Here is a 25,746-nt window from a genome sequence, read left to right as displayed (position 1 = left end):
TATGTATATTATATCTTATTGAAAACTTTATTAGTACATGTTTGTTTCATTTATCACTGGTTTTTCACTCTTGTTTCCTGGTTGGTGTGGAGAAAACTTTTCCTGCCTAAATGCACTATCTTACTATTTATCCTTGTTGAAATTCAGATATGCAAATTGAAATGTATATAGGATTATTTAGGTTATGTGGTATTTAGGTTAACTGATTGATTGGTTAGAGTCATCCATTAAATAAAAACAAATCAATTAAAAAGGGTCCTAAATTAACTTTATAGAAGATTTCAAAATACATTTAATACATGGACAAATAAAAGTTGCAGATGGCAAGCACCTTCCTTAGTTTCATAAGAGGGAAGGCCTCTTCTTGAACCTATTCCTGTTAGGACATAATGCTTCCGAAATTACGTGTACAGAATTAATAGACTAATCAGGTAATCAACTGAAACTCATATTATCAAGTCATTATAATGTCTTTAATTAAATTATTACTTTAATAAAGGCGTAAGAAAAATCAAGCTAAAAGGGAAAGACTAAGGAGTGCTCTGTATTGCTATCAGACACAAAGAGAGGAGCAGCAAAATGGATGTATATCTTCTAGACCTTCTTAAGTTACCTAAGTATACATTTTAAGGCCAAGCACACTGGTCTCATTACTTTGTGTGGGTTTGGGATCTGGGCTAAGCTGGGAGACTTTTTGACTGCACAACTTCCTTGATGTTCAACCCACATTTATTTTATTATGTCTTCATCATGTTGGACAGCACTGCAGCCCTGTAGTATGTATAAGAGGATAAATAATGTAATGCAAAATGCATTCACCCCACACATTTATTCACACATATTTGTTGTGTGAATCAGTCCTCGGGATACGTTACTTGAGTGGTAGCAAAAAATAATATTAGAAATAACCCCAAGTTAAGTGGGCATTTGCATCCTGCTATCGTAAATACCAGGAACAGAAACAGACAATTTGAGGTGGCCATAAGAGCCAATGCACTGTTAAGAGTTTCAAACCACAAAAGATCCACAAACTGGTCCACAAGGAATGACATTGAGATGACAACCTAAAGGCTCTCACTCTAAGCTGGGTCAGTTTTTCCTGGGCATGAAGAAGAGACTCCAAAGCTATATTGATTCCACTTTTCTTCCCCACGGCTGGTTGCTACGCAAAAACTGAATAGGACTGTGCCTAAATAAACTTCAATCCATTTTAATTAGTCTGTTATAAAGGGAAGTGGAGGGGATCAATAGTAAAACACAAAGTAACATTTGAAGAGGGAGCCTCAGTATAGATCCCATGAAAGAAGAATAAATCGTTCTTGCTCATTTGGCTTGGGTGCAGAGACTTTCTTCATTATGCTCTCTTGTCAAACTGGCTGAGGACGAAAAAAGTCCACTTTGCCTCTCAATAGATGCACATCTTGAGGCGAAGTTTGTCAAGATAAATCATGGTTATCAAGATGGATCACAAGAAGAGTGTGGTAGTAATGGAGACACTGTGGGTCCAGGGGAAGGACTGTAGCTAGGATATTAAAAATATGTATATTTATTAATATTTGTTTGTATTTGGGAGGTGTGTGTGTGTGAGAGAGAGAGAGAGAGAACCAGTGTGGTGTAGTGGTTTTAGCAGTGGACTACAACTTTGGAGATCAGAGTTTGATTCCCTGCTCAACCATAGAAACCCACTGGGTGAGTCATACACTCTTATCCCCAGAAAACCCTGTGATAAATTGGCTTGAGGAAATGGCATGAAAGCACCTAACAACATACAGTAGATGTAGGTATAGATAGATATGGATATAGGTAGAACCAGCATAGTGTAATGGTTTGACAGCTGGACTATGACTCTGGAAAGAGGGGTTTGATTCCCTGCTTGAAATCCTCTGGGTGACCTAAGTCACAGTCTCTCAGCTTCCGAGGAAGGCAATGGCAAATCTCCTCTGAAGAAACTTGTCAAGAAAACCCTGTGATAGATTCATCTTCAGGTCGCCATAAATCAGAAATGACTAGAAGGCAGACAACACCACACCATAGATGGATATAGATATAGATGTTGTGTTTGCATTATGAACAAAAATAATAAATCTCTAAAATAATTAGTTGTTCATATTAAAGCCACACAGTCCAAACCTATAAGTAACAGTGTGGGAGAAGGTCCATAAGGCATAAATCTATTGTGGAAGGATAATAGGTGGCCCAAGGTCTTGTCAGATTCTTCATACAAAAAGAAGCCAAAAGCCTTGCAACTTTCACTCTTCATCAGTGGCCAATGAAATTCTTATGCTCTCCAATATTTTCTCCAGACAAAAGGCAACACTACGGTATAGAATATAGATATAATAAAAATAAAAGGCCTCACCAGAATAGTTTTGAAAGATCTCCACAGGCTCAGGAAAATGCCTTGCTCCCAAAATATTTTGTCTTACTGCATCACAAACAAGCATTTCAAAAATAAGATCCTAATGCAGTTCTTTCCATCATTATAATATACTATTTTTATCTGAATTTTGCTTTTAGTTGTGTCATAAGCTGCCTCTGTTCCTCTAGCAGGAGAAAGATATAAATAAATAGTTTTAAAGTGAATTTTTATTCTAAACATTAATATAAATATATGTAAACTGAGCATATGTGCAGAGAATAAATTTGCTTGCAGCTGGCATCTGTAAAACACATTCCTGTGTAGACGAAGCAGTAAGATCATGTGAATATTGAAAGATGAATGGCATTAGTTTTTAAAATCCAGGAGTAGATGTCTTGTTTCATTAATAAGGGTACCAAGGAATGATGAATCACACTTATCTTCAGTTAAGTTCTAAGTCACAGGAATGTACTTGAAACTATATATGCTTCTACATTTGTCAAATATTTTCTAATACAAAGTCAATAATCAAAATCAAGCTGTTAATCAATGCTGGATAAGAGGAAATACTGTTCTGGGATAAAGAGAAGTTCTAGAGAAGAAAAGGTGCTAGCAGCATCCCTCCCAGATTCTACTCACTCATATGTGACTATTTTCATTCTCCCTTAGGTACTGAAAGGCTTCCCAGACTGCCTGCAGGCTGATATCTGCCTCCACCTTAACCGCACTCTCCTCCAAAACTGCAAGGCCTTCCGGGGAGCTACCAAAGGCTGCCTCCGAGCTTTGGCCATGAAGTTCAAGACAACTCATGCACCACCTGGCGACACTCTTGTGCACTATGGTGATGTCCTCACCACTCTGTATTTCATCTCACGTGGCTCTATCGAAATCCTCAGGGAGGACATTGTGGTCGCCATCCTAGGTGAATGAATTCTCCAACAGGTGGCAGAGAGGATAACCTTGTACAGTTGGCCCTCCATATCCATGGATTCAACCATCCATAGATTGAATATATATATATTCCAAAAAGCAAACCTGGATTTTGCTAGTTTATTCAAGGAACATCATTTTACTAGGCCATAGTATTTAATGGAACTTGAGCATCCATGGATTTTTGGTATCCGTGGGGATTCCTGGTACCAATCCCCAGCAGATATCAAGCCTCCACTGTGGAAAGTATAGCAGTTCCTTGTCATTCAGCTTTGCTAAAGGGGAAATCAGAAAAGTGTTAGGTTTTCTGGGCATTTCCAGGCAAGGCTTTTATTGTGCAATCGTTCTGACTCCTTTCCAGAATTGTAAAAGGTTAGTAGTTGGATGGGAGACCACCAACAAACACCAGCTGTTGCAGGCTATATTTCAGAGAGAAGAATTGTCAAAACCACATCTGAGTTTTCCTTACCTAAGAAAACCCTGTGGAATTCATGCAGTCACCATAAGTCAACAGGTGGCTTGAAGGCAGGCACAGATGCACACACCAGATGACAGTATCTTCCATCTGTTTCTTTTCTGGGTTGTTGTTTTTTTAAAGCATTTCTTCCCACTATTTTCTTAGCACAGAACAGCTAGATTAAAGATGGGGATGTGGGATAGCAATGACTTTTGAAATGTGGTGCAGGAAGCACCCTTTCTCTGTCACTATTTACTGCGTTACTCTTTACCCTATAAGAATAAGATGGTAGTGGAGCTACCTTCTGTTGCTTATAGCACCAGGCACCTGTGGAAGGCTAGGGGGCTGCATTAGTCACCAGGTGAATTGGAAGGGCTGCACTACCTACTGCACCTCATCCCCAACAAAAAAAAAAAACAAAAAAAAGCCCCATCCCATCATCCCCGTCCCCCCCCCCCCCCCCAAAAAAAATTCTCATAGCATTCTCACCATGTATTTGGGGCATCTTACAACAACAACAAAATTCTGAAATTTTTATATTGACTCCTTGGGTGCCCAGGGGACCTCAAAGTGAAGTGGAAATGCCTTTCACATCCCTTAGAGGTCATTTTGGGGAGCATTTTGAAGATCAGGGACAGTTGGGCATAATACTGTGTACTGATTCTCTTTATCCTGCAAAGTAGGGGTTGGCAGTTTTCAGCTGTGGAGGGACATATTGTTCCCTTAACCCTTGAGAGGCCACATCCTACTCTCAGAAGATTCTGAGGAACACCATTTTACTTGAAAGCAAAGGACACATTCTCTCCTTTTCAAGATAAATTGTTGTGCTATTGGCACAGCAGCAGATGGTGCTCATTTCTCTAGATTTGAAGTACTGTAGTCAACTACGGATGTCTAGGGGACCACATTAGCCATCAGAGACTTTGGAGGGCCACACAAACCACTACAAAAAAGATCAAAACATTTTTTCCCTTGAGGTTATGGGGGGCACTTTTGACATGTTTTTAGCTCCCCCAGATATTCTAGATCTAGGAAAGGCCTTTTATAACCTCAAGGAATGAATGGAACTAATTTGAGGACTATATATATATTCCTCAAATTAGTTCCATTCATTCCTTGTTGTTATAAAAGGCCTTTCCTAGATCTATACATCAAGTCATATCATTGCTTTTGCATCCATATATATATTGATCCTTTTGATATATATATTGATCCTTTTGAGCCCAGAGCCTCAAGAAACAGCCCTGGGGAGGCACACTTTGCCCACCCCTTATTTGGCTCGAAAGAACAACACAGGGTTTTCTCCACTTTTTCATGCTTAAAAGAGTGGAAGAAGACAGTGATGCCATTCTCACAGCAGGTAGGTGGTTGCTGATCCCCCAAAAATGGATGCAAAAGCAATGATATGACTTGCTGTATATACTCATGTATAAGTTTAGAAATTTTAGTCAAAAATTGACCTCCAAAACCCAAGTCAGTTTAATCCACAGGTTAATGTAAGTACTATACTTTAACCCTTACTTAAAAAGGAACCATCTCCTGGTGAAAGGCAAGTGTTTAATCTGTCCTGGAAGCACTGACACACACACACACCCCGCCGCTCTTCATCCATCCAGCCTTTGGATGAACACAGTTATGCCTGCTGGAATTTTATAAGTTCTTTGGCATCATTTTCCTTTGCTTCATCCTTTACATCATTTGTTACATGCCTCAAAGCTTTATCCTCGATGTATCCACAAGTTATATCAAAATTCATATCAAAACCTGTCCTCGACTTATACATGAGGTTGACTTATAGTTGAGTATATATGGTAAGTACTTTAGAGAGTTCAGCAAATAAGTCCATTTCTCTCCAGAGCTGATGTTCATGGCCTTCGCTGTGAGAGGTGTGAGTGAAAGGCAGAGGATCCCTCACTCCTTTCTTTGTTGTGGTTTCTTGTAATATGTTTACTTGAGCCCACAGAATGAACTGCTTGCCAGAGACAAACCAGTGAATTTTGTGGATGTTTGGTCTCTCCCAGGAGAGCACTGTTGCGCTCTAAAAGTATTTTCCATTTTGTATAGGGAAGAATGACATCTTTGGCGAGCCGATCAGTCTCTACGCCCGGCCTGGGAAATCCAATGCTGACGTGCGAGCCCTCACTTATTGTGACTTGCACAAGATCCAGCGGGAGGACCTCCTAGAAGTCTTGGATATGTACCCAGCCTTCTCAGACAATTTCTGGAGCAATCTAGAGATAACATTCAATTTGAGAGATGTGAGTATCTGATGGGGAGGGAGGGGCAGGAAGAGATGGGGGAAGGATAATTAAAAGATATAAAAGACTTCTTTAGTACATTTGAGAATAGATGAGAATATGAAATTTCTGTGATTCTTTTTCATGGACACCAGTCCACTTTATCAGATGCATTTGATGAAGTTAACTGAAGTCTACAAAAGTTCATGCTAGATCGGTGGTTCTGAAATGGTGGTGGCGGACTCCCAGGGGGAGCATGAGAACTGCATAAAGGGGTCGCAAGATTTAGAGGCTGTGATCCTTCCACTTCTTCTTTCTCCTCCTTGTCCCAAATTTTTTACATGTAAAATTTACACATGTGTTGAGTTAAATATTGAATTTACTTAAATAAAACTGTTCTAATTTGAATGATGTTATTTCCTTATAAAATGTTAAAATATGTATATAAATGAATGTGCAAATGAAAATATGCACACTAAATAAAATAAGGCAGGATAGAAATCCCATAAATAAACAAAATAAAATAAATCTTATTCATATACTACATCAAGGTGGGGGGCAACATCTGCAAGTAGCTGTAAAGCAGCGGTGGCAGGGGCAGAGGGGGGGTTCCAAGGGGAAAAGGTTTTCGTACTACTGTGCTGAACATTTTATTTTCTCTGTCTCAGAAGGGCTACCGGATTCTTTTATATTTTTTTATGCTGAAAAAGATTATAACAGATATATCTTTGAATGGTAAATTTAAAACATATTGTGAAACATGCTTTTTTGTCTTTCAGCCTCAAGTAAAAAAAAAAATTTGGGATACTAAATAGACTGGAACAGTTAGGGGAGGCTTTTATGTATCTCCTAGTGCTGCCGCCACCTATTGTTTTTCCTAAATTTCCCACCATGACTTGGAGAATTAAAAATAAGGCGGAAAGTGTCAGTGGAAGCTTTCCAGAAAACAGTTTTGGAAAAATAATTGCCCTGTGGTGGGATCTCCTGGATCACAGTCATGACCCTCATAATCACAAGGATGTCCTAGGGAATCTGCAGAGATCCCAAGATACTGGTTGTCCAGGCAGATTCACAAATTCAGTACATGAGTCTTGTTCACCACCAGCATTAAAACTATGGGAATGGTTTCTGTATCAGTGAAATCAAAAAGTAGTTCTGATGGAAAGGTTTATTTGGTGGGGAGCTAGTAACAAATCAAAATTGTGTGTGTGTGTCTTTAGAAATCTGGAGGAGCAATGTTTCTTTATCTGTGTATCTACAGATATAAGAGCCAGGGGAGCGTGTGTGCATTTTTGCGTATTTGTCTTTGAGAGGGAGAAGGAGTATGCTTGTGTTATTATACTATACACACATATACACATACAAAAATGCACTATGATAATAGGATGTGTGTGTGTGTGCACATCTGTAAAAGAAGGGAGGAGTGTGTGTTTGAGTTTGAGAGAGACAGAGAGGTAGTTTGGGGGGTTGGTGCATCTGCGTGTCTGAGAGCGAGAGCAGTGTGTAGGTTTGTGTAGCCTTCTGTTTGTTTGGGGGGTGCATGAGAGTGAAAGAGAGAGAGATGAAATGTACGCTTGTGCATCTCTGTGTGAGACAGAGACAGAGTGTGTTTATCTGTGTGGGAGAGGAGTGTGTGCATTTGTGTATCTGAGCGAGGGGGAAAGATATGCCTTTGCAGAGCAATATTTCATTTACATTAACAGTGTAATAATAAACATATCTATTCAGAAATAAACCCAGCCAGTTCAGTGGGACTTACTGTCAGGTGAATGTCTACAAAAGAGTGGGCTAAGAGCAACATCCTAAAAGGCCATTGGCATGTATCAAATGATTTATGACAGTCACACCCCCCCCCCATGATATGTATTTTAACTAATTTTATTCCATTTAACTCCCAGAGCGGAAGGTGTTGTAACTGATTTTTCCCCTACTTCTTCCCCCATTTTTATCCTAACAATAATCCTGTGAAGTATGATTGACTGAGATTATTTGTGATTATCTCAAGGTGATCACATGAGCTTTATAAGGAAACTGGGATTTGAATCTGTGCTGAGCAGAAAGGTGGATGTGACCATAAGCTCATGCAGTGCTCATGAATTTGATAGAAAGCTATCCTTTTGAGTAGTCTGATTGATTTTACACTAATGTGTAATATAATATTTATAATCATGTTCCACATCCTCACACATAATGTGATATTTATTGATTTCAGTATTTTTTCCATTTTTTTCCTAAATCCAGAGGTTTCTTTGCCTAAAATATTGCAGATTAATTTGCTCATCCTTATTAATAAATTTTGCACTTGACCACATCCTTTTTGTTACACTCAGCCACATGTCTTACAAATGTTGCTCAGTCACATACCTTACAATTTCACAAAGGAGGGTAATCAATTTTTATCTGTTAAGTGAAATAGGTATTTTTATCTGTTAAGTGTTGGAAGTGTATAAGATACATAATTTTGTAGTTTGAAGCAGAGTATAACTTTTTCTAAAATAATAAGGACTCAACCCCAAACTCTAGGTTGTCCTGTGATCAGAAAACCATTCTGGGTTTTAATTCTCTCGATAGTTTAACTGTGTTTTTAAAATGTAACTTTTTGCATTTTATCTATATGGGGTTTTACTTGTATTTCTTTTTATTGTGTAAAGCGCTTGAGACCCAGCTCTAGGGAAAGGGTAGGGTATAAAATAAACAATAGAGCCATCATGGTATAGTGGTTTGTTTTGAACCCTGGACTATGATTCTAGAGACCAGGGTTGAAATCACCACTTGGCTGTGGAAACCCACTGGGTGACTTTAGGCAAGTCACACTCTCTCAGCCTCAGAGGAAGGCAAAAGCAAACTCTACTCTGTATAAGAAAACAAGAAAAAAACATAATACTGTTGCCTTCTTGTTGTTTTGTGGTGATGTGCCTCCAAGTCGTTTTTTACTTATGACAAACCTAAACAAACCTTTACTTATGGCAACCTTAAAGCTTGGCAAGTTTCTTCAGAAGGGGTTTGCCATTGCCATCCTCAGAGGCTGCAAGAGTGTGACTTGCCCAAGGTTGCCCAGTGGGTGGTTTTTTTTTAATGTCACCTTAGAGTCATCATAAGTCAGAAACAACTTGAAGGAACAGAACCAAACAACAACAACAGCAATAAATAAATAAATAAATAGAATAGAATAGAATAGAATAGAATTGCTGCCAAACATGGATGAGTTGGGAAAGAAAGACATCTGCACATCGTCAAAGACAATGTCTCCACATTGGGTTTCAGGTTGCAGTACTGCAAGATGTTAAGTCCAAGTAAGCTGCTCTAAGCATAATTCCTTACACAGGATTGTAGTGCAAGACTGGGGGAACTCTAAGACAGCTTCCCCCAACCTGGTGCTTTCCGGATGTGTTGGACAGCAACTCTCAGAATCTCACAGGTAAATGGCATGGGGATCTGGGAGTTGCAGTCCATGCTTGGAGGGCACTAGGCTACGAAAGGCTCTTCTGGGGGTCTCAGTTTCCCTCTCTGCTGAAAATTACTTTTCAGTACTATGCTTTACCTATGATAATGTCTTTGTTTTCTTAGGCAGACAGTGTTCCTCGTTCACCCCTCAGTGAAGAGTATGCCTGCAACTATCGTCGGGCACGTCGCCATAAGCGTTCTCTCTGCAAAGTTAACAAAATAGGTGAGTACCTCTCTTGGGATGATACTGCCACAGGCAGCTCATGGACTGAGCAGGGCGGGGACACCTCTCCCACCATTTCAATGTGAGATGCAACATTTTGCTCAGTCTTCAAGTCTCCATCAATTGTACAGAATTCCTGCATTAAGAGCAGAGCGAGGTGGAAAGCATACCCATTTCTCCCACTTTTTGAGAGTTCCCATGACTTAGAGCAGGGATTCCCCATCTTGAGTTTCCAGATGTCTTACCCAATCCCTCAACATTGGCCACACTAGCTGGGGCTTCTGGGTGTTAAAATATAAAAGCACTTGGGTGCCCACACTTAGGGACCATTGACTTAGAAATGCCAATGGCTAGTCAGTTCCTGTTAGAAACCTTTGAGTGTCAGCCAAGTTGGAGAGATCCTTCCCTTGATGTTTCTTCATTGGGCAGTCACAAGCATATTGCCTCGGAAAATGAAAGTTTCATTAAGCTCTCCTGGCACATCATTATGGTATACCAGTCCTTCATTAATGTATCTAATCCTCCCTTAGGATTGTGTTATGATGTCCCTGGCACATCACAATATTTGTCACCACTAACCTTGGGGGTGGAATGCATTATATAGTCTGACAGCGCACAAGAAATAGAATACAGTAAACCTTTTTGCCGAAGAGAGATATGACTTGACCAGATTTTGTTTTTTAAATACCTAGGACTCGAACAGACAGGCCAAAATTAAGCTGCTTCAGGTCACGTTGGAGGTATGCTGTTTAAATGACACATGCATCTTAAGAGGCCAGAAGCTGTGCCAAAGCTGCACTCCAGTTCTTAAGACTGGAGCGTGCTTTTAGCGCAGCTTCTGGCCTCTTAGAATGCATTCAGCATTTAAACAGCATACCTCCAAAGTGACCCGAAGCAGCTTTATTTTGGCTCGTCTGTTCAGGCCCTTTCTTTCCTTTAAGGTACTAAATCCATGTGGATTCTTTATCCATGGATTCAACCATCCACAGTTTAAAATTTTTTTAAAATATATAAATTCCAAAAAGCAAACCTTGATTTTTTATTTTATATAAGTTAGATCTTTTTATCATGCCACTATATTTAATGGGATGTGAGCATCCGTGGACTTTGGTAACCACAGGGGGTCGTGGAACCAAACTCCAAGGGATACCAAGAGACCACTCTAATTCAAATCACCTTCCAGAATCTGGTGTTTCTTCTTATACTTTTCAGATAATTTGCTTAGCATAGATGCTGCAGGCAGATAAATTGCATTTCACAGTCACTACTATCCTATAGCAAACTGATTTGCAACTTTGTTTTCATGACAGGCCCAGATGGCCTGGATACAGGCATCTCAGACCCAGAGCAGTATCATGCATACTCTGAGCTGACCCAGCTACAACGTCCCCACAGCAAGGACCATTGGGATGATATGTGCAGTACTACGACACCATGCTCCCAGACTAGTGAAGAGGAGGCCAAGGTGCCCAGCCCCACCAAGGGTGAATCTTTCATAATGACTGAAAAGAGCAACTATGCCCCTGCAGTGGTAAACCTGGTTAGTGATGGCACTGAGGTTGACAGACTGGTGACTGACGACAGCCTCTCCTATGCAGGTATGTAGCTCACTGGGCAGTCTTGCAGGATAAGGTAATAAGGTGATCTGCTTGCCCCCAGTTACATGATCTTCTAGCATCTCTGGCTCAGGAGCAGTGGTAGCTCATGGTCCCCATGTGTGGGATGGCAACAGTGCTCCAGATTTTAGTTCAGGCGTAAAAGAAGCTGCCCAAAATCCTGAACATATTGGAGGGCTAGTTTTTAGTATTTTGTGTAACTCCTTGAAAGTTTAAACCAAAATCTAGAGTCACTGCTTCACTAACATGAAAACCACCAGTCACCACTGCTCAGTCATCCCACCTTTTGTTTGTTCCATAACTGTCGGAATGGATATAGAATCTCTGCAAAAAAGGGAAAATCACTATTGCACCACTGAGAATCTTGCAGCTTTCCACCTCTGACAAGCTGTGCAATACAGGCTGAGTAGCTCTTATCCAAAATGCTTGAGACCAGAAGTATTCTAGATTTTTTTTAGGTTTTGGAATATTTGCATATAGATAATGAGATATTATGGACATGGGACTAAAATCTAAACATGAAATTCATTTATGTTTCATATACAGCTTATACAGATAGCCTGAAGGTAATTTTATGCACAATATTTTAAATAATTTTATGCATGAAACCAAGTTTGTTTACACTTGAACCATCAGAGAGCAAAGCTAACCATGTGGACAATTTGGGTTTCTTTGGGGTTTTGGAATTCTGGATAAGGAATACTCAACCTGTATTAATTTTAGGATCAAAAAAACTTTCAAACTAAAAAAAGAGTCACACTTGGGAATTGTAGTTTAAAGAGACCATATAGGTGGGTCAGCATACACTTAAATGGTTATAGACCCATAGTGCCCTGGACTCTAGTATTGTTTCAACCTGCAAAGGCAAAAGATTGGGGCTGAATTGAATAGATGCTAAATTGTTGCAAATCATCATTGTGAGAGACTTCATGATGTGTTGGTGGCAGTCCAAGCCAATGCATGTTTAGTTGTAAAGTAAGCCCCCCTGATCGTAATGGGATTTATCATTAAGTAATTATTCATAAGGTCTACAGTCTTAAACTAGTCTTTATAATGTTTTTACAAAGAAACTTGAAGAATTACATGAGGCTTGTTCTGCAGGACAGGGGCAACAAAAATAACTTCACTATGGTTCTAATAATACTGAGCCCTTCTGCAGGACTTTCAGGGTTTGAAAGTACTTTATATGTATTTCCTCTACAAACTTTACACCAAATGAGTAATGTAAGTCATTTTCGTATTCTTCCCATATTGCTGCTGTTATTATTATTATTATTATTATTATTATCATTATAGCTTAACATTTCTAAAAGTGTAGTCAGAGATTGGATGTGAGAGTGTCAAATCAAACTTGTTAAAATTAATTTGAAAAGTAACCCATTGCATTAAACATAAATTACACATTTGTACCACACTGGTTTTTTTAAAAAAATTAAAAGTCTACTACGAGGGGTTTTTTTTTAAAGTCTGAAATATAACCTAAAGTAACAAATTAAAATAATATGAAATGCTAGCCATTACTCAACCCTCTAATACCTTTGGCATTTAAGGAGGCAGTTATTTCCAAGATGGGAGTGTTACAAGCATATGATACTTTCTCATATTGTCTTCACACAGTGGGCAACAATCCTTCTCCTCCTTCTGTCCCTCCCTCCCTCTCTTTCTCCTTACACACGCACACACACAATCCCTCTCATACATGTACACCCCTGCATCCACCCTCCCACCAAAAGGCTACAATATTTCTTCGATGCACAGTAAAACACCTTTCACAACAAATTCCTGTTTCTACATTACAACACCTTTGTCCTATACAGTACTGTACAATATTTGGGTTTCATTTTGTACCGGTACTTTTAATTTTGTTTTGCTTATAACAATTAACATTAACTTACTTATACACATATATTCATACACCCATTAGCTCATTTCACTTTCTTTTTCATTCTCTCTCTTGTGTGTGCATACGCACAGCTATTAGACTGTAACGCACACCATGCTGTGTTGCTGCCTTCCCTTCCCTGCCTTCTGACGTCAACTGATGCAGCTGCTCAGCCTAGCAATGGCTATTTCTCTTTGGGGTTGCAAGCACCACTCTGGAAAATCCAGTGTGCCAGCAGTCCCATATGCCATTCCCCCCTCTGAAATCCTGTTGCACATATGTTGCATAACTTTACTCAGAGTTTATTTTCCTTTTAAAACAAGAGCTTTGAAATCTAACAACTTTAGGAATACAAAATGGATTTTTCCTCCAAAGGGAAGCCCCTGCCATAAGTAGCAAAATGCTTCTGCAAGTGGTAGAAACTCATCTCTGGGCATGTCTTAAATAAATCAGGCAGTTTCAACCTGAGTTTCATCCCAGGTTTGAGGCAGAGACAACCCTGATTTATTTTGTGATCATCTGTAGCAGGAACTGAGTTGTGGGATTGGATGCTTGTACTGAAACTTTAATTGCTTTCAAGATTGTCAACCATGGTATCATTCTGGATCACTTGGCCAGGACAGGGCACTACAGAGTAACACACAGTAAAGCATCTGCTCAGCTCTTCGCCTTTAATTTATGTTTCACTAAGTTACACCAAGTTCCTTTTTACCTACAATACATTTTCATTTCTACATCAGAGGCAGGCATGTGAGGCTTGTAGTTTTTGGACTGTAATTCCCATAATGGCTTCTTATGCTGCCTGCAGCTGATGGGAGTTGTAAACCAACAAAGGCTAAACTTGCCTGCCTCTCGTCTGCATGGCACCCTGGAACGGAGCTACTGCAGTTCAGCACCTTCACTTGGTAGATGCCACCCAACTCTGTTGCCCTTTCCACCCCTTCCATCCTTCTAAGCCTAAATGCATGGAGAAGGAAAAAGGAGAGACATGTCTATCGCTAGTATGCTTGACATTTCTGTTTCCTGCTGATCCACTCTTAACATTTGTATGTTCAGCAGGATGTCCATAAACAGAATTGTGTTTCCCCCATAGTTTCCCTTTTATTAGGCAGGTAAATTTGTCAGTTTCCATATAATCTAGCAATTTCAGCAACTACTCTTTACAGTTAGGACTTTCCTTACTTTTCCATTTGGAGGCATACATTATACGTGCTGCAGTTATCATATAAAATAAAAACTAACCATGCTTATTTTCTAGTTTTTCATTCATAATCATTCTAAGTAAGTAAAACTGGGGTTCTAGTCTTCTTTACAATTTAAGATTCTAGACATCACATCATGAATTCTCCTCCAATAGATCTTTGCCTGTTTGCAATTCCACCATAAGTGAAAGAAGGTACCTGGTACTTCAGCATACTTCCAACATAAATTACTGACACCTTTATAAATTTTAGCTAATTTTGAAGATGTAAGGTATCTACTATTTTGCATTTTATAGAAATTCTCTTTCAGATCATAACTCAATGTATGTTTTAGTATCCTAGTCCATTACTTCTCCCACTGATATAATTGAATATCCTGTCTTATATCTTGTCCCCATTCCAACATAGATCTTTTAATAGTTTCCTCTTGCACCTCTAATTTTTTTTAAAAAAAAAACTTATACAATTGTGAAATTTTATGAAGATTTTTGTATTTCTATCATTTTTACTGGCTATTTCTGAAATTTAGCTGGAAGATACCTCTGCTCAGATAAATTCTCGGTGCCCTATTCCATTATACTAGACCATGTGGATTTTATTATGAATAGCATTTTCAGACATTATAGGGCTCAAGCACTGAGAATCCCAACAACCTCAGTTGTCTTATTGCAGCGGTTCAGACCCCATAGTGACTGGGGAATTCTGGGAGCTGTAGTCCAAAAAAGGAACTTTTCCAAACTCTGTTGTATCATCATATAGATTTCAAATAGAGATTTGGAACTTTCTTCTCTTTTACCTGCTAGCAACACCATTGGATGTTTCCAACTTGTTCACATTCTGGGAGGACAAGAGGCCCACCTCCCTTACAGAACCTTTCCAGCACATGTCCCTGGTACATAGCCCTTTGGACATGCACAGCCCATTAGAGATGCCTCCTAACTCTGATGACAGACCACGACAGATTGAATCCAAACTGGACTGCCTCCAGGCACAGATCAGCAGGTGAGTTCTATTGCTTGGAGATCTGGAAAGATTGGGAGGGAGCTTTTGATTTCTACAAAACAGTAGCTTTTGATTTCTACAAAACAAAATACCCAAAGTTCTAAAAACTGAAATAAATCTAAATATTTGAAAGGTAGGTTGAGGCCCCATACAGACAGGCCAAAATAAATCTGCTTCGGCTCACTTTGGAGATATGCTGTTTAAATTAGGCATGCGTCTTAAGAGTCCAGAAGCTGTGCCAAAGCTGCGCTCCATTCCTTAGGACTGGATTGTGGCTTTGATGTGGCTTCCAGTCTCATGCATCATTTAAACAGCATATCTCCAAAGTGACCCGAAGCAGCTTTATTCTGACCTGTCTGTATGGGGCCTATGTAACTTTCCTGTCTAGATAGATTATCTGTATTTAAAGAATCCATTACAGATGTCCATCCATCCACCAAACCAAGCTTCCTAGGAAATTTCTTTCATTACTGAGTTGTTTCTACAGTTTATGGAAAGGACCAAAAGAGATGCCGAGAAACAATTTCTTGGAAGGAAACTATACACATGTCAACAACAACAAAAATCATTAAATACAAATAATGCATTTGAAAATATCTCCATTATGCTATATTGCTGTACAAATATTCAAACTTACAAATACAGGTTTCACATACTGCTATGCAATGCAGTATTTGAAATGACAAATCATTTAAGAGCAAAAGACCAACCATACTGAGTTCTGTTTATTGACTAATCTGTAATATTTTATAAATATAAAACATACAGTACTAGAATAAGAGTAGAGTCCTTCATGAGTTATACTCATAAGAATGTGAATGTTTTCAGACTACTGTTCCCATTTCCAAGCTCTTGTGTCATATCCATGTGGTTAGGCACAGACACCTGCATGGTAAGTGTGTGTGTGTGTGTGTGTGTGTGTGTGTGTGTGTGTACCATAAGCTTGATCTTTGCAGATACTGATTCCTAACACATGTATATTTGGACAGGATAGAGGAGGCCAAGGCCAGCAGAGCAGCCCTCTTCCTCGTGAATGAAATGAGGATTACCACAGGTGCACAACAACAGCTAGGATGGTCCCCAAAATATATCTGCCCCTCCACACACACAGGAGTATATCACATGGAGCTTTTGGGGGATTTTTCAGCTCAGATCCGGGGTGACTGCAGATTCACATCATAATGTGAATGTGTTGTCACATGCGATTTATTTTTTTGGGAGCTCCTTCCATGGCGCTTCCGCAGTGAATCCTCATTTTGGTGAATTTGGTACAAAAGTGAATTCACAGAATTCGCATTCAAGCTCACTTCGATTTCACTCTGAATTGGTCTGGTGTGGAATGCAACTTTGCTTCCCTCCCGGTACACCCCCCCAAACCGCCAAAGAGGCAAATTTCCCATGATGCTGTGTTGCAATTTTGCCCCAATTGCTTCCGTTGCTCTAAAGGGTAGATGACAGGGAGGGAAGGAATGAGCAGGAGGCTGGGGGGAGCAACAAACTCCAGCTCCCAGAATTCCATAGTCTCGAGCCAAGGACCCCACAACAAACTCCAACTCCCAGAATTCCATAGCACTGATCCAGGACAGTGAAAGTGGAGTTAAACCGGAGGCAATTGTTACAAAGGGAAGAAGAGTGGATTGGATTCAGGGAGGTGGTATTTTAGGGAGCATGGAGAATAATTATAATAATTTTTAAAAGTTTTTAAAATAATAATAATAATAACAACAACAACAACAATAACAATAATTTATTTTTATTAGTTTGCTGAGGCACCAGAGCTCTCTGGCAGACAAGGCTCAATGTTTCATGACACTACAGTTCCCAGAATTACATAGCACTGCCCCAGGACAGTGGAAGTGGGTTAAACCAGATTATTTCCCAGTGCAGATGCAACCTAAGAGAAGGCAACTGTTACAAAGGGAAGAAGAGTGGATTGGATTCAGGGAGGTGGTACTTTAGGGAGCATGGAGAATCATTATTATAATTATAACTTAAAAAAACAAAAAATTGTTTTTAAAATAATAATAATAATTTATTATTATTATTATTATTATTATTATTATTATTATTATTATTATTATTATTATTAATAATAATAATAATAATAATAATAATAAATTATTAGATTGCTGAGGCATCAGAGCTCTCTGGCAGAGAAGGCTCAATGTCTCAGGACACTACAGTTCCCAGAATTCCATAGCACTGAGCTAGGACAGTTCAAACTGGATTATTTCCCAGTGCAGATGCAACCTAAGAGAAGGGAACTGTTACAAAGGGAAGGAGAGTGGATTGGATTCTGGGAGGTGGTACTTTAGGGAGCATGGAGAATAAGGGAAACTGGATCATTTCTGCAATCCTCCAAAATGGGTCTCCATCAGATCCAAAGGATTTCCTTCCAAGTAAACCTGCAGCTTCTACACTGATTATTTTGCAGTGAATAATAATAATAATAATTCCTTAATAATAATAATAAATGGATGGGGGGCTCTGACACGGAGGATAGATATAGATGTGGCTGAAATAGATGAGGAGAATAACAAGAAATTAGATGTAGATATAGCTGAAATAGATGAGGAGAATGACAGGATAGATGTAGATGTGGCTGAAATGGATGGGGGCTGGAGGACCCGTTTGAATTTGGCTGCCAGGGATGGGAGTCATTCACATGAGGCTAGCATTCACGTGAAAGTGGATCCAGGCTCCCTTCTTCACCCCAGAAGTGCAAAGGTTCAGGATGTGTTCAGACCCCTACTGAGCATGTGCAAGGGTCCCAATTCGAATCAAGCTGAATCCGCATGGTATGTCCTGGTGTGGTAATACAATGTGCACTCACTCTGCTTTGCTTGAATCCACATCACGTGACTTGCTTGGAATCGAACTGCCTCCGCTTCCCCCTCGATTCAGAAGGGCAACGGAAAGGCAACCAGGTGTGGTAAAACATCACGTTTTAATGTGAATTTGCATTGCTAGACAGAAGTTTCTCCGGATCAGATGTGAAAAAACATCACTTTTTGTGTTGCTAGAACAGGAGTGACTGCAGATCTGAGCTGCAAACCCCCCATGTGTGATAAGGTTCACACTGATTGACTGCAGAGACATACCCAAGCCCTTACTGTCTACTCTTAGGCACCCAGGAAGAAGGAGCAATCAATCAGTAGCTGGTGGTTGAGCTTATGAATCCCTTGTCTGCCGTTGGTCCAAAACACACTGCAGAAATAATCCAGTTTGAGACTGCTTTAACTGCCCCAGCTCAATGCTAGGGAATTCTGGGAACTGTAGTTTTATCAGACATTGAGCCTTCTCTGTCAGAGAGCTCTGGTGCCACAATAAGCTACAATTCCCAGGATTCCCTAGCACTGAGCCCAGACAGTTAAAGCAGTCTCAAACTAGATTATTTCTGCAGTGTGTTTTGGACCATTGTGAACCCAGAGTAAAAGCAAGGGGGAAGCTGCAGCCTCCACCCTCTAAGCAACTAAAGTAGTACACTGATGGAGACATGCTCTGCTGACATACTAAATAGATCTTAACTTATTACCATTTCCCCCCTAACAGTTAAAGCCCTTTTCATTATACTTTTGTGCCCTCTTTACATGGGGCTCCCAGTCCCCTGAGAGACTCTCAAGGGACTGAACAAATCTGTGCTAACACTTCAGGTGCTCCCAGACTGTACACCGAACTGGGCTACCCCTAATATTTAAACATATGTCTGTCTTCGTATTAAAGTCTGCAAAAAGGCCCATACTGGCTGGAGAATTTTGGGAGTTGTAGTTCAAAGAATTTCCTAGCTCTGCTTCATATAATAATAACTAGCTTTTGTCCTATCCTCTGTACTAGCTGCATGTTATTTCATATGATTCAGCACTGTGTAAATTTACAGTGCTTTATAAATAAAGGTTAATAATAAATAATATGATTGCAGCTCATAGATGGGGCTTTCTTATTCCCCTGAATCGCTTTGTTTTGTTCACATGATGGCCTACTCTCATGAACCATGCAAGATTTGAATTCATGAATTCAGTGTGCCTGGTTTGGAGATTAGGATAACATGGTTTGTTCCTTCAAAGACTTTGAGAGCTTCCAGATAACATGCTATCCTGCTAATTCAAGTGAACTGTCTGCATATGAACAGTTAAGTGACTGCAGTGAACTAGCTCCTGAAATCCTGATGTTTAAAGGAAGAGCATTGATATGACACACACTCACCCTACTGGTTATGTTGGGGAATGCATCCTTTAGAAATTTCAGCAGTCTACCGATTAGCCTTGCATATACAGTACCTGCTCCAGTCCAGTTCAGGCAGATCAGAATATCCCAAGCTAACATGTGACCATCTCTTTCATAGGCTGGAATCCAGGATGTCTTCTGACATGAATCTCATTCTGCAACTGCTGCAGCGACAGCTGTCTCAAGTGCCACCTTCATATAGCTCCATCTCACCCTCCTCCCACAATTTGGCTTTATACAGTATGGGCCTGAGGAGCACAGAACCGGCCTCGCCAGTAGGGGAAGAGGAACTAACTCCCACAAAGGAGGTGAGATGCACTAGGAATCTGTAATGCAAATGAAAGCTCTACTGCCGAGCCTTGTAGAATCCGGCCAAAGAGAGAACAGTAAGCCAAGTACTCTACTTTGAATCACAAGGAATGAAAGTGGATGTAATAAAGAGTGCATTCTTCTAAAACAGGGGTAGGCAACCTGCGGCCCGTGGGCCGGATGCGGCCCGGCGAGGCCTTGGGACCGGCCCCAGCCCGGTCCTGCCGCCGATTGCCGCCGGGACCTTTGGGGGGCAATTGTCTATAGAAGCCTCAGAAACATGTATTTATATTAACATTTTTTAAAAAAATCAGCAAATTTTTTCGTGTGTCCTCCATTTTTTTTTAAAAAGTGTCTTTCATTTGAAAATTTTGTCCTACATTTGTCCTTGTTTATTTATATATTTAATTTTTTACACACATTATTTAATTATTTATTTTTTGGCTTCGGCCCCCTAGTTGTCTGACGGACAATAACCCGGCCCCCGGCTCAAAAAGGTTGCCTACCCCTGTTCTAAAATATAGGTGGAAGTCATCCCACAGCACTTTTTTTTTCCATTTGGTGTCCTTTAGTTGTGACAATAAATCTTAAATCTACGGGACGTATAACTGAATTGTTTAATTCTGAGGCAGACTCTCTGTCTCTTTCTTCCCCACTCCTGTTTTTAATTGGATTTGCCCTAATATGCATTTGTAGCAAGGTATGTATGTGTGGTTTCTATTATCTACCTATAAACAAAAGAGACTTTGGGGCTCAACAAAGGGGCAGTCTGGAGCTGCTCATTTCCCTTCCGGAGGGAGCCTGCAGCAACCAAACCATGTGGGCTCCCTCCACTCCGAAAAGAATCGCTAAAAGCAGGTTCTTTAGGCTGTGCGGGGAGAATGTCATCAGTGCACCATTGGCGCACTGTGACGCATCCATGATGCAAGCACGGCGCCCAGAGGTGTGGATGTGGTGCTGTGCTTGCATCATGCACATGCGCCACATATGCACGGTGCCACGTAAAGATGGCACCGTCCATACATATTAGGGTTCCAGAGTATGCGCTTGCCGCGTGCTCTGGAACCCTAATTTTGGTGCCGACACGGAGCTTTTGGCCCATCTGTTTCAGGCCTTAATCTTTTAAAAAGAGGTCTAGTAGCACAGTGTATTTTACTTACTGGCATGTTTCTAAGCCATCAGCATTTGTTGCCATTATGCCTCTGATCATATTTTTCTGCAGTCATCAAAGCAGGAAAATCTTTTTCTCCAAATGAAAGCACAGATTCTCATATTCCTAAAGGAGCAATCTGGCCTTGTTTGTATGACTTTATTTTCCTTTTCTCACTAGACTCCAAGCTATGCTGAAACTGAAAAAACCCAGCTGAAATCCAGGGACTCCTTGTCTAGTGGTATACACCTGACTGTGGCTTCAGATGAAACCATGACAGTCAGCTCAGAACAAGAGCATTACCCACAGATCCTGCCAAACCAAGAGCCCCACCGGAGGGCACCAAGTGATCAGGGACTCTTCCGAGGATCTCGTTTCCCTTCCCTTCCAGAGCACCTTGAGGCACCGTCAGAGCACTTGGACATTCAGAGACATCTCTCTGACCCATTGCTTCCTGCAACTTAGGAATCAAATTTCAGCTCAGAGCCCCAGGCAAGAGGAAGCTGAACTGAGAAGCTGCTTAGCTGATTTTAATTGTTGCACTTGGAGGGCAATAGTTACGGCTCAGGGTATTACTTGTAGCCAGCTCCTGCCCTCTCTGAAGAGAGGGATTTTTTTTAATGGGATGGCTTCCAAGACCATTGATCTCAGAAGTGGTATTCCATAAAGTAGGCTTCAGGTGCACATTTTCTTCTCACCAATTCCAAGAAGAGTGACATGTACATGATGACTAACTTCTTCTTCCGCCTCACTGTTAGCTGCAAGCTATGTGATGCCAGGGTCTACATCTATTTGTCCTTATAAGGTACCTAGCATGGTGGGACACAGATACATTTCCTTAATTTAATCATGTAATATTGGGATTTTTTTCTGAATGAGGAAATTGCTAAAGAAAAAAAAAATCCTTGGGCTGTGGGGTACCAAGAATGAATGTACCTTTATTTGATGCGTCTTGTATCAGATCTTTCTGTGCATCAGGTATGGCCCTGTGAAGGAAGAAAGAGTAAAACAATGCCACCACTTTTAACATGAGGACATACTGCACCATATATGTTCTGCCCTAGAACATAGTGAGGGCCACATGTTGCTTTTTCCTTGCATGGACATCATCTCTGTCGAAGAAAAACTGCAAGATGAAAGAGAAAAGTGTGCAGTTCAATCCTGTGCAGGGATTTTAATAGGAGTTTTGAGCCTGCTGTTTATATTCAGCTCTCCTTCAGAGAGCTGCAATCCCTGACAACATGACAACCTCTATGAGTTTCTGCCCCATGCTCTAAACTCCCAAGCAACAAATCAATCTGTACATCCCTGTCTATAGCCCTGATTGTATACATGATTGTTCAGAACTAAGCTCCACAGAATTCTGTGGTATTTTAATACCAAATAAGCAATCATAGAACTGCAGTTTCAATGTATAAAGTAACTTTATGGTTAAGTCAGGTTTAGAATGCCTGATCCCTTGAATCCTCTGCAACAAACAAATCAGGGCCTAGGCTAATATGGACCCATGTTCTACCTATGGATTTCCAAAGCAGAATTAACACTTCTCAAGAACTTTGCGAAAGAGCCCAGATGGGGAAAACATTCCAGAAATTTCCAGATTTTTGCAACATTCCAATTTACCTAGATTTATACTACATTTCAGGAAGAGTCAGTCTTGTAGTTAGCCACTTGCTTGATAAAAAAATCTTCTTGAGCCAGTACCTTGACGGATATGCAAAACACAGGTATGTGCAAGTAGGCTGTAGTATTTTCTACCAATCTGCAAGGCTGGTGTAAGCACAATTTCAGAAAATCCTGGAAGAGGAAAGACAAACCAAACAAGTCTCTTTTTCTATGTGTGTGTAGCCTTTCCCTCTTGGTTGTATACCCATGCCAAGGCACTGCATAGAAGCACTGTAAATGAATCCTCAAACCTTCTCCATTACCACTCCTCAATTAGATGCTGCAATGGCCCTAGGCCACCTACCCAAAATAACATATTAAAACTCCCAGTGAAAGTAGCAAGGGGGGAAATAACTGTGAGCATTTTCTTTTCTTTTCTTCTCAGGAGTGTTAGTGTACACTTTGCTAATAAAGATTATTTTGACACCTACTGTGGTCTGATGAATCTCCTTCTGGTTCTGGGTACTCTAATAGTCAACCCTCTGTATCCACAGATTCTGAATTCATGGAGTCCACCATCCACAGTTGGAAAATGCTCAAAAGGAACATCCAAAAAGCAAATGTTGATTTTGCCATTTTTTAAAAAATAAGAGACACCATTTTACTGTGTGCCATTGTACACAATGGGACTTGAGCATCTATGGATTTGGTAATCACAAGGAATCCTAAAACCATACCCTAGTGGATACCAAGGGCCCCCTAAATGCTAAGTACTGGTACTAAGGAAAGTCTGAGTTTCCTTGAGAAAGAGGTAAAACAAAGCAGAATGCCTAATTTTGACATACTTCTTATACTCTTCTGTATGTACTCCTAGTAACTTGGAACCTCTAACATTACTTCCTTGCCTGCTGTCCTTGTAGTAGGGTGTGACCCAACCGGATAGTGACTAGCTAATTATACTCCAGGCAGCTGCAACATTTATGAACTGGTGTCAATTGTCACATCTTACAACCGCCGCTTCCAGCTAACTAAAAAATGCTAGGTTGTTTGTTTGCAGATCACATATCTGGTTATGTTTGATGTCTTGCCTACAGTAGAAGAGAGCTTCCCAAAGTAGATAGTAGATAAATGTTGGACTTTATCACAGCAGGTGATTTAGTATTGTGTGACTTTTTTCACTGTCCCTAAACAAATAAAAACAAAGACAGGGATTTATTCTCTTTCAAGCATAGCATTGCCTTTGTGAGAAACAATGTGATTTTGTGGGTGAAAAGCATTTTATACATGCTTTTAAAAAAAAAAACACCTCGCAAGCATTTCCTGAAATAGTAATGGAAAAATAAACTGTCCAAATATTACTGTTCCATACTAGAGGTGGTCCCAATTGAGCGTGAAAGAAAATAAGCCCATATTGCATGCACTTCACTACATTTCTAGATAATACTTTATATACTAAAACTGAAGCTCTCTCTGCAGTTATTACCAGTATACATAGGTGAAAAGATCCCCCGCAGTTACCTTCTTCCTTTTGAGCTATAATTTCCCCAAATTTCAAAGAGATGCAGACATTGCAGGTCGGGATCCCCAATATCCCCCACTTTTTAGAGTAACATGTGGAATGAATGCTGCTGAACAGAATTGCACACTCAAAGTTCAGACCCACACAATACTTTGACTCCTGCAAAGAGATTAAAAAGTAATACATCAGGAGATAAATACGCACATGCACGGGGCAAATTATGAGTGTTCCAGGCCCCTCACAGGCTGGGAGTCCCAGTGCAAAAGGGAAAAGATGCCACTGTCTTCATCTTTCTTCCCTTGGCACTTCTACAATCTAGATCAGCAAGTCTTTGGGCTGGAGCAGATAGGCAAGAAAAAGTGGCTCGATCCTGGGTTTTCTGGAAGCAGGTCAAAACCCCACAGTCAGTATGGCCAACTCCCAAGGTGGGCTGATCACACCACACTGCATATTTTTTTTATTTTTGTTACCTCCTCACCATGCATGTGTACCATCACACAAACACACTGCCTGTAGTCAAATTATCTCCCCCTTCCTGCCCAGTTGCCATGTATGATCGACTACACAATTGCATTTGTGATGCACCTTCTGTACAGTGCATCAGTGTGCCAAGTGATACATTGAAGGCCTCCCATACATGCTCCCTTCACACCACTTCACACCATGCCCCCGTTGGACTGACTGATTTGTGTATGTTGTATTTATATCCATGGTATTATTGGCAATCATGTTTTTGTGTTGCCGCAGTCCTGTACTAGTGCCGGGCTGTTTATGTGCCCATGCGATAATGCACATTTTCCATCTTGAATATGAATATTGCAGCTTCTTTGTGCTCTGGTTTTGAGCCCCAGAATATGGCTTTGGTTTGCTTTCCACCCACCTTCAACTCATGCATCATCCAAGCACCCCACCTTCAAAATGGTTAGAAGTTGCTTTATTAGGCCAGTGCAATCTACTCCTTAAACATGCTACTTGATTCTTTTCTCCTTTGCCCCTCTTCCCTATTTCTAGGCTTTAAAAAAAATTGTTATCATTAACATTTTAAGTTACATGAGAGTAACTAGGAGGCACTGCATGAAATCAGGCTGCAAGGCATGAAAGTGATCAATAGCTTAGAAATAAAAGGAGCGTGGCCACACTGTAAGCAGGTCAGAGTAGCTAGCTTTTACTGACAAGAAGTCTGCATCTCTTCAGAGGAACCTGCAGTCAATAGACTTGCTTTGTCTAACCTAAACAGGAAATATTCTTTCCTTGAATGTAAGCCTGCAAAGAGTCTGTGGCTAAGTTGTCTAGGACGCAATATGCTAAAAGGAAAGATCACATAGAAAAGCTTGTTGCTATGGAATAAAAGTCAAAAGAGCATTGCTAAACAGATTATTTCAATAAATATGCTTGTTAAAAAAGGACCTTGAAGCTTCACTATTAAGATTATAAGAAGAAAAAGCTCTGACTGATTGTTAGCATTCTTTCTCTTGAAGTAGTTCTCCACTTGAAGATTTTCATACCAGCGCTTACTGTGGGGTAAGTGCTGTAAAACACCAGAAAATGTGGAAAAAAAATAAATGTTTTGGGGGATAAAATACATAA

General features: G+C 40.3%; 1 protein-coding gene across 2 annotated transcripts in view; it reads left to right on the top strand.

The window, feature by feature from the left end:
* KCNH6 (potassium voltage-gated channel subfamily H member 6) overlaps positions 1–23,119 on the top strand; it is a 146,369-nt gene extending 123,250 nt beyond the window's left edge. For both annotated transcript variants that reach the window (XM_042471046.1, XM_042471047.1), the window contains 7 exons: positions 3,029–3,281; positions 5,811–6,004; positions 9,551–9,650; positions 10,961–11,248; positions 15,154–15,352; positions 19,695–19,884; positions 21,216–23,119. In XM_042471046.1, coding sequence (XP_042326980.1) covers positions 3,029–3,281; positions 5,811–6,004; positions 9,551–9,650; positions 10,961–11,248; positions 15,154–15,352; positions 19,695–19,884; positions 21,216–21,500 — 1,509 coding nt within the window. In that variant the 3' untranslated portion in view covers positions 21,501–23,119. The remainder of the gene's footprint in view (positions 1–3,028; positions 3,282–5,810; positions 6,005–9,550; positions 9,651–10,960; positions 11,249–15,153; positions 15,353–19,694; positions 19,885–21,215) is intronic.
* The last annotated feature ends 2,627 nt before the right edge of the window (positions 23,120–25,746 follow it).

This window comes from Sceloporus undulatus, chromosome 6 (genome assembly GCF_019175285.1).
Source record: "Sceloporus undulatus isolate JIND9_A2432 ecotype Alabama chromosome 6, SceUnd_v1.1, whole genome shotgun sequence".
Classification (NCBI taxonomy): domain Eukaryota; kingdom Metazoa; phylum Chordata; class Lepidosauria; order Squamata; family Phrynosomatidae; genus Sceloporus; species Sceloporus undulatus.
The sequence above is the reverse complement of the archived record's forward strand: the minus strand, read 5'-3'. Positions and strand labels throughout refer to the sequence as shown.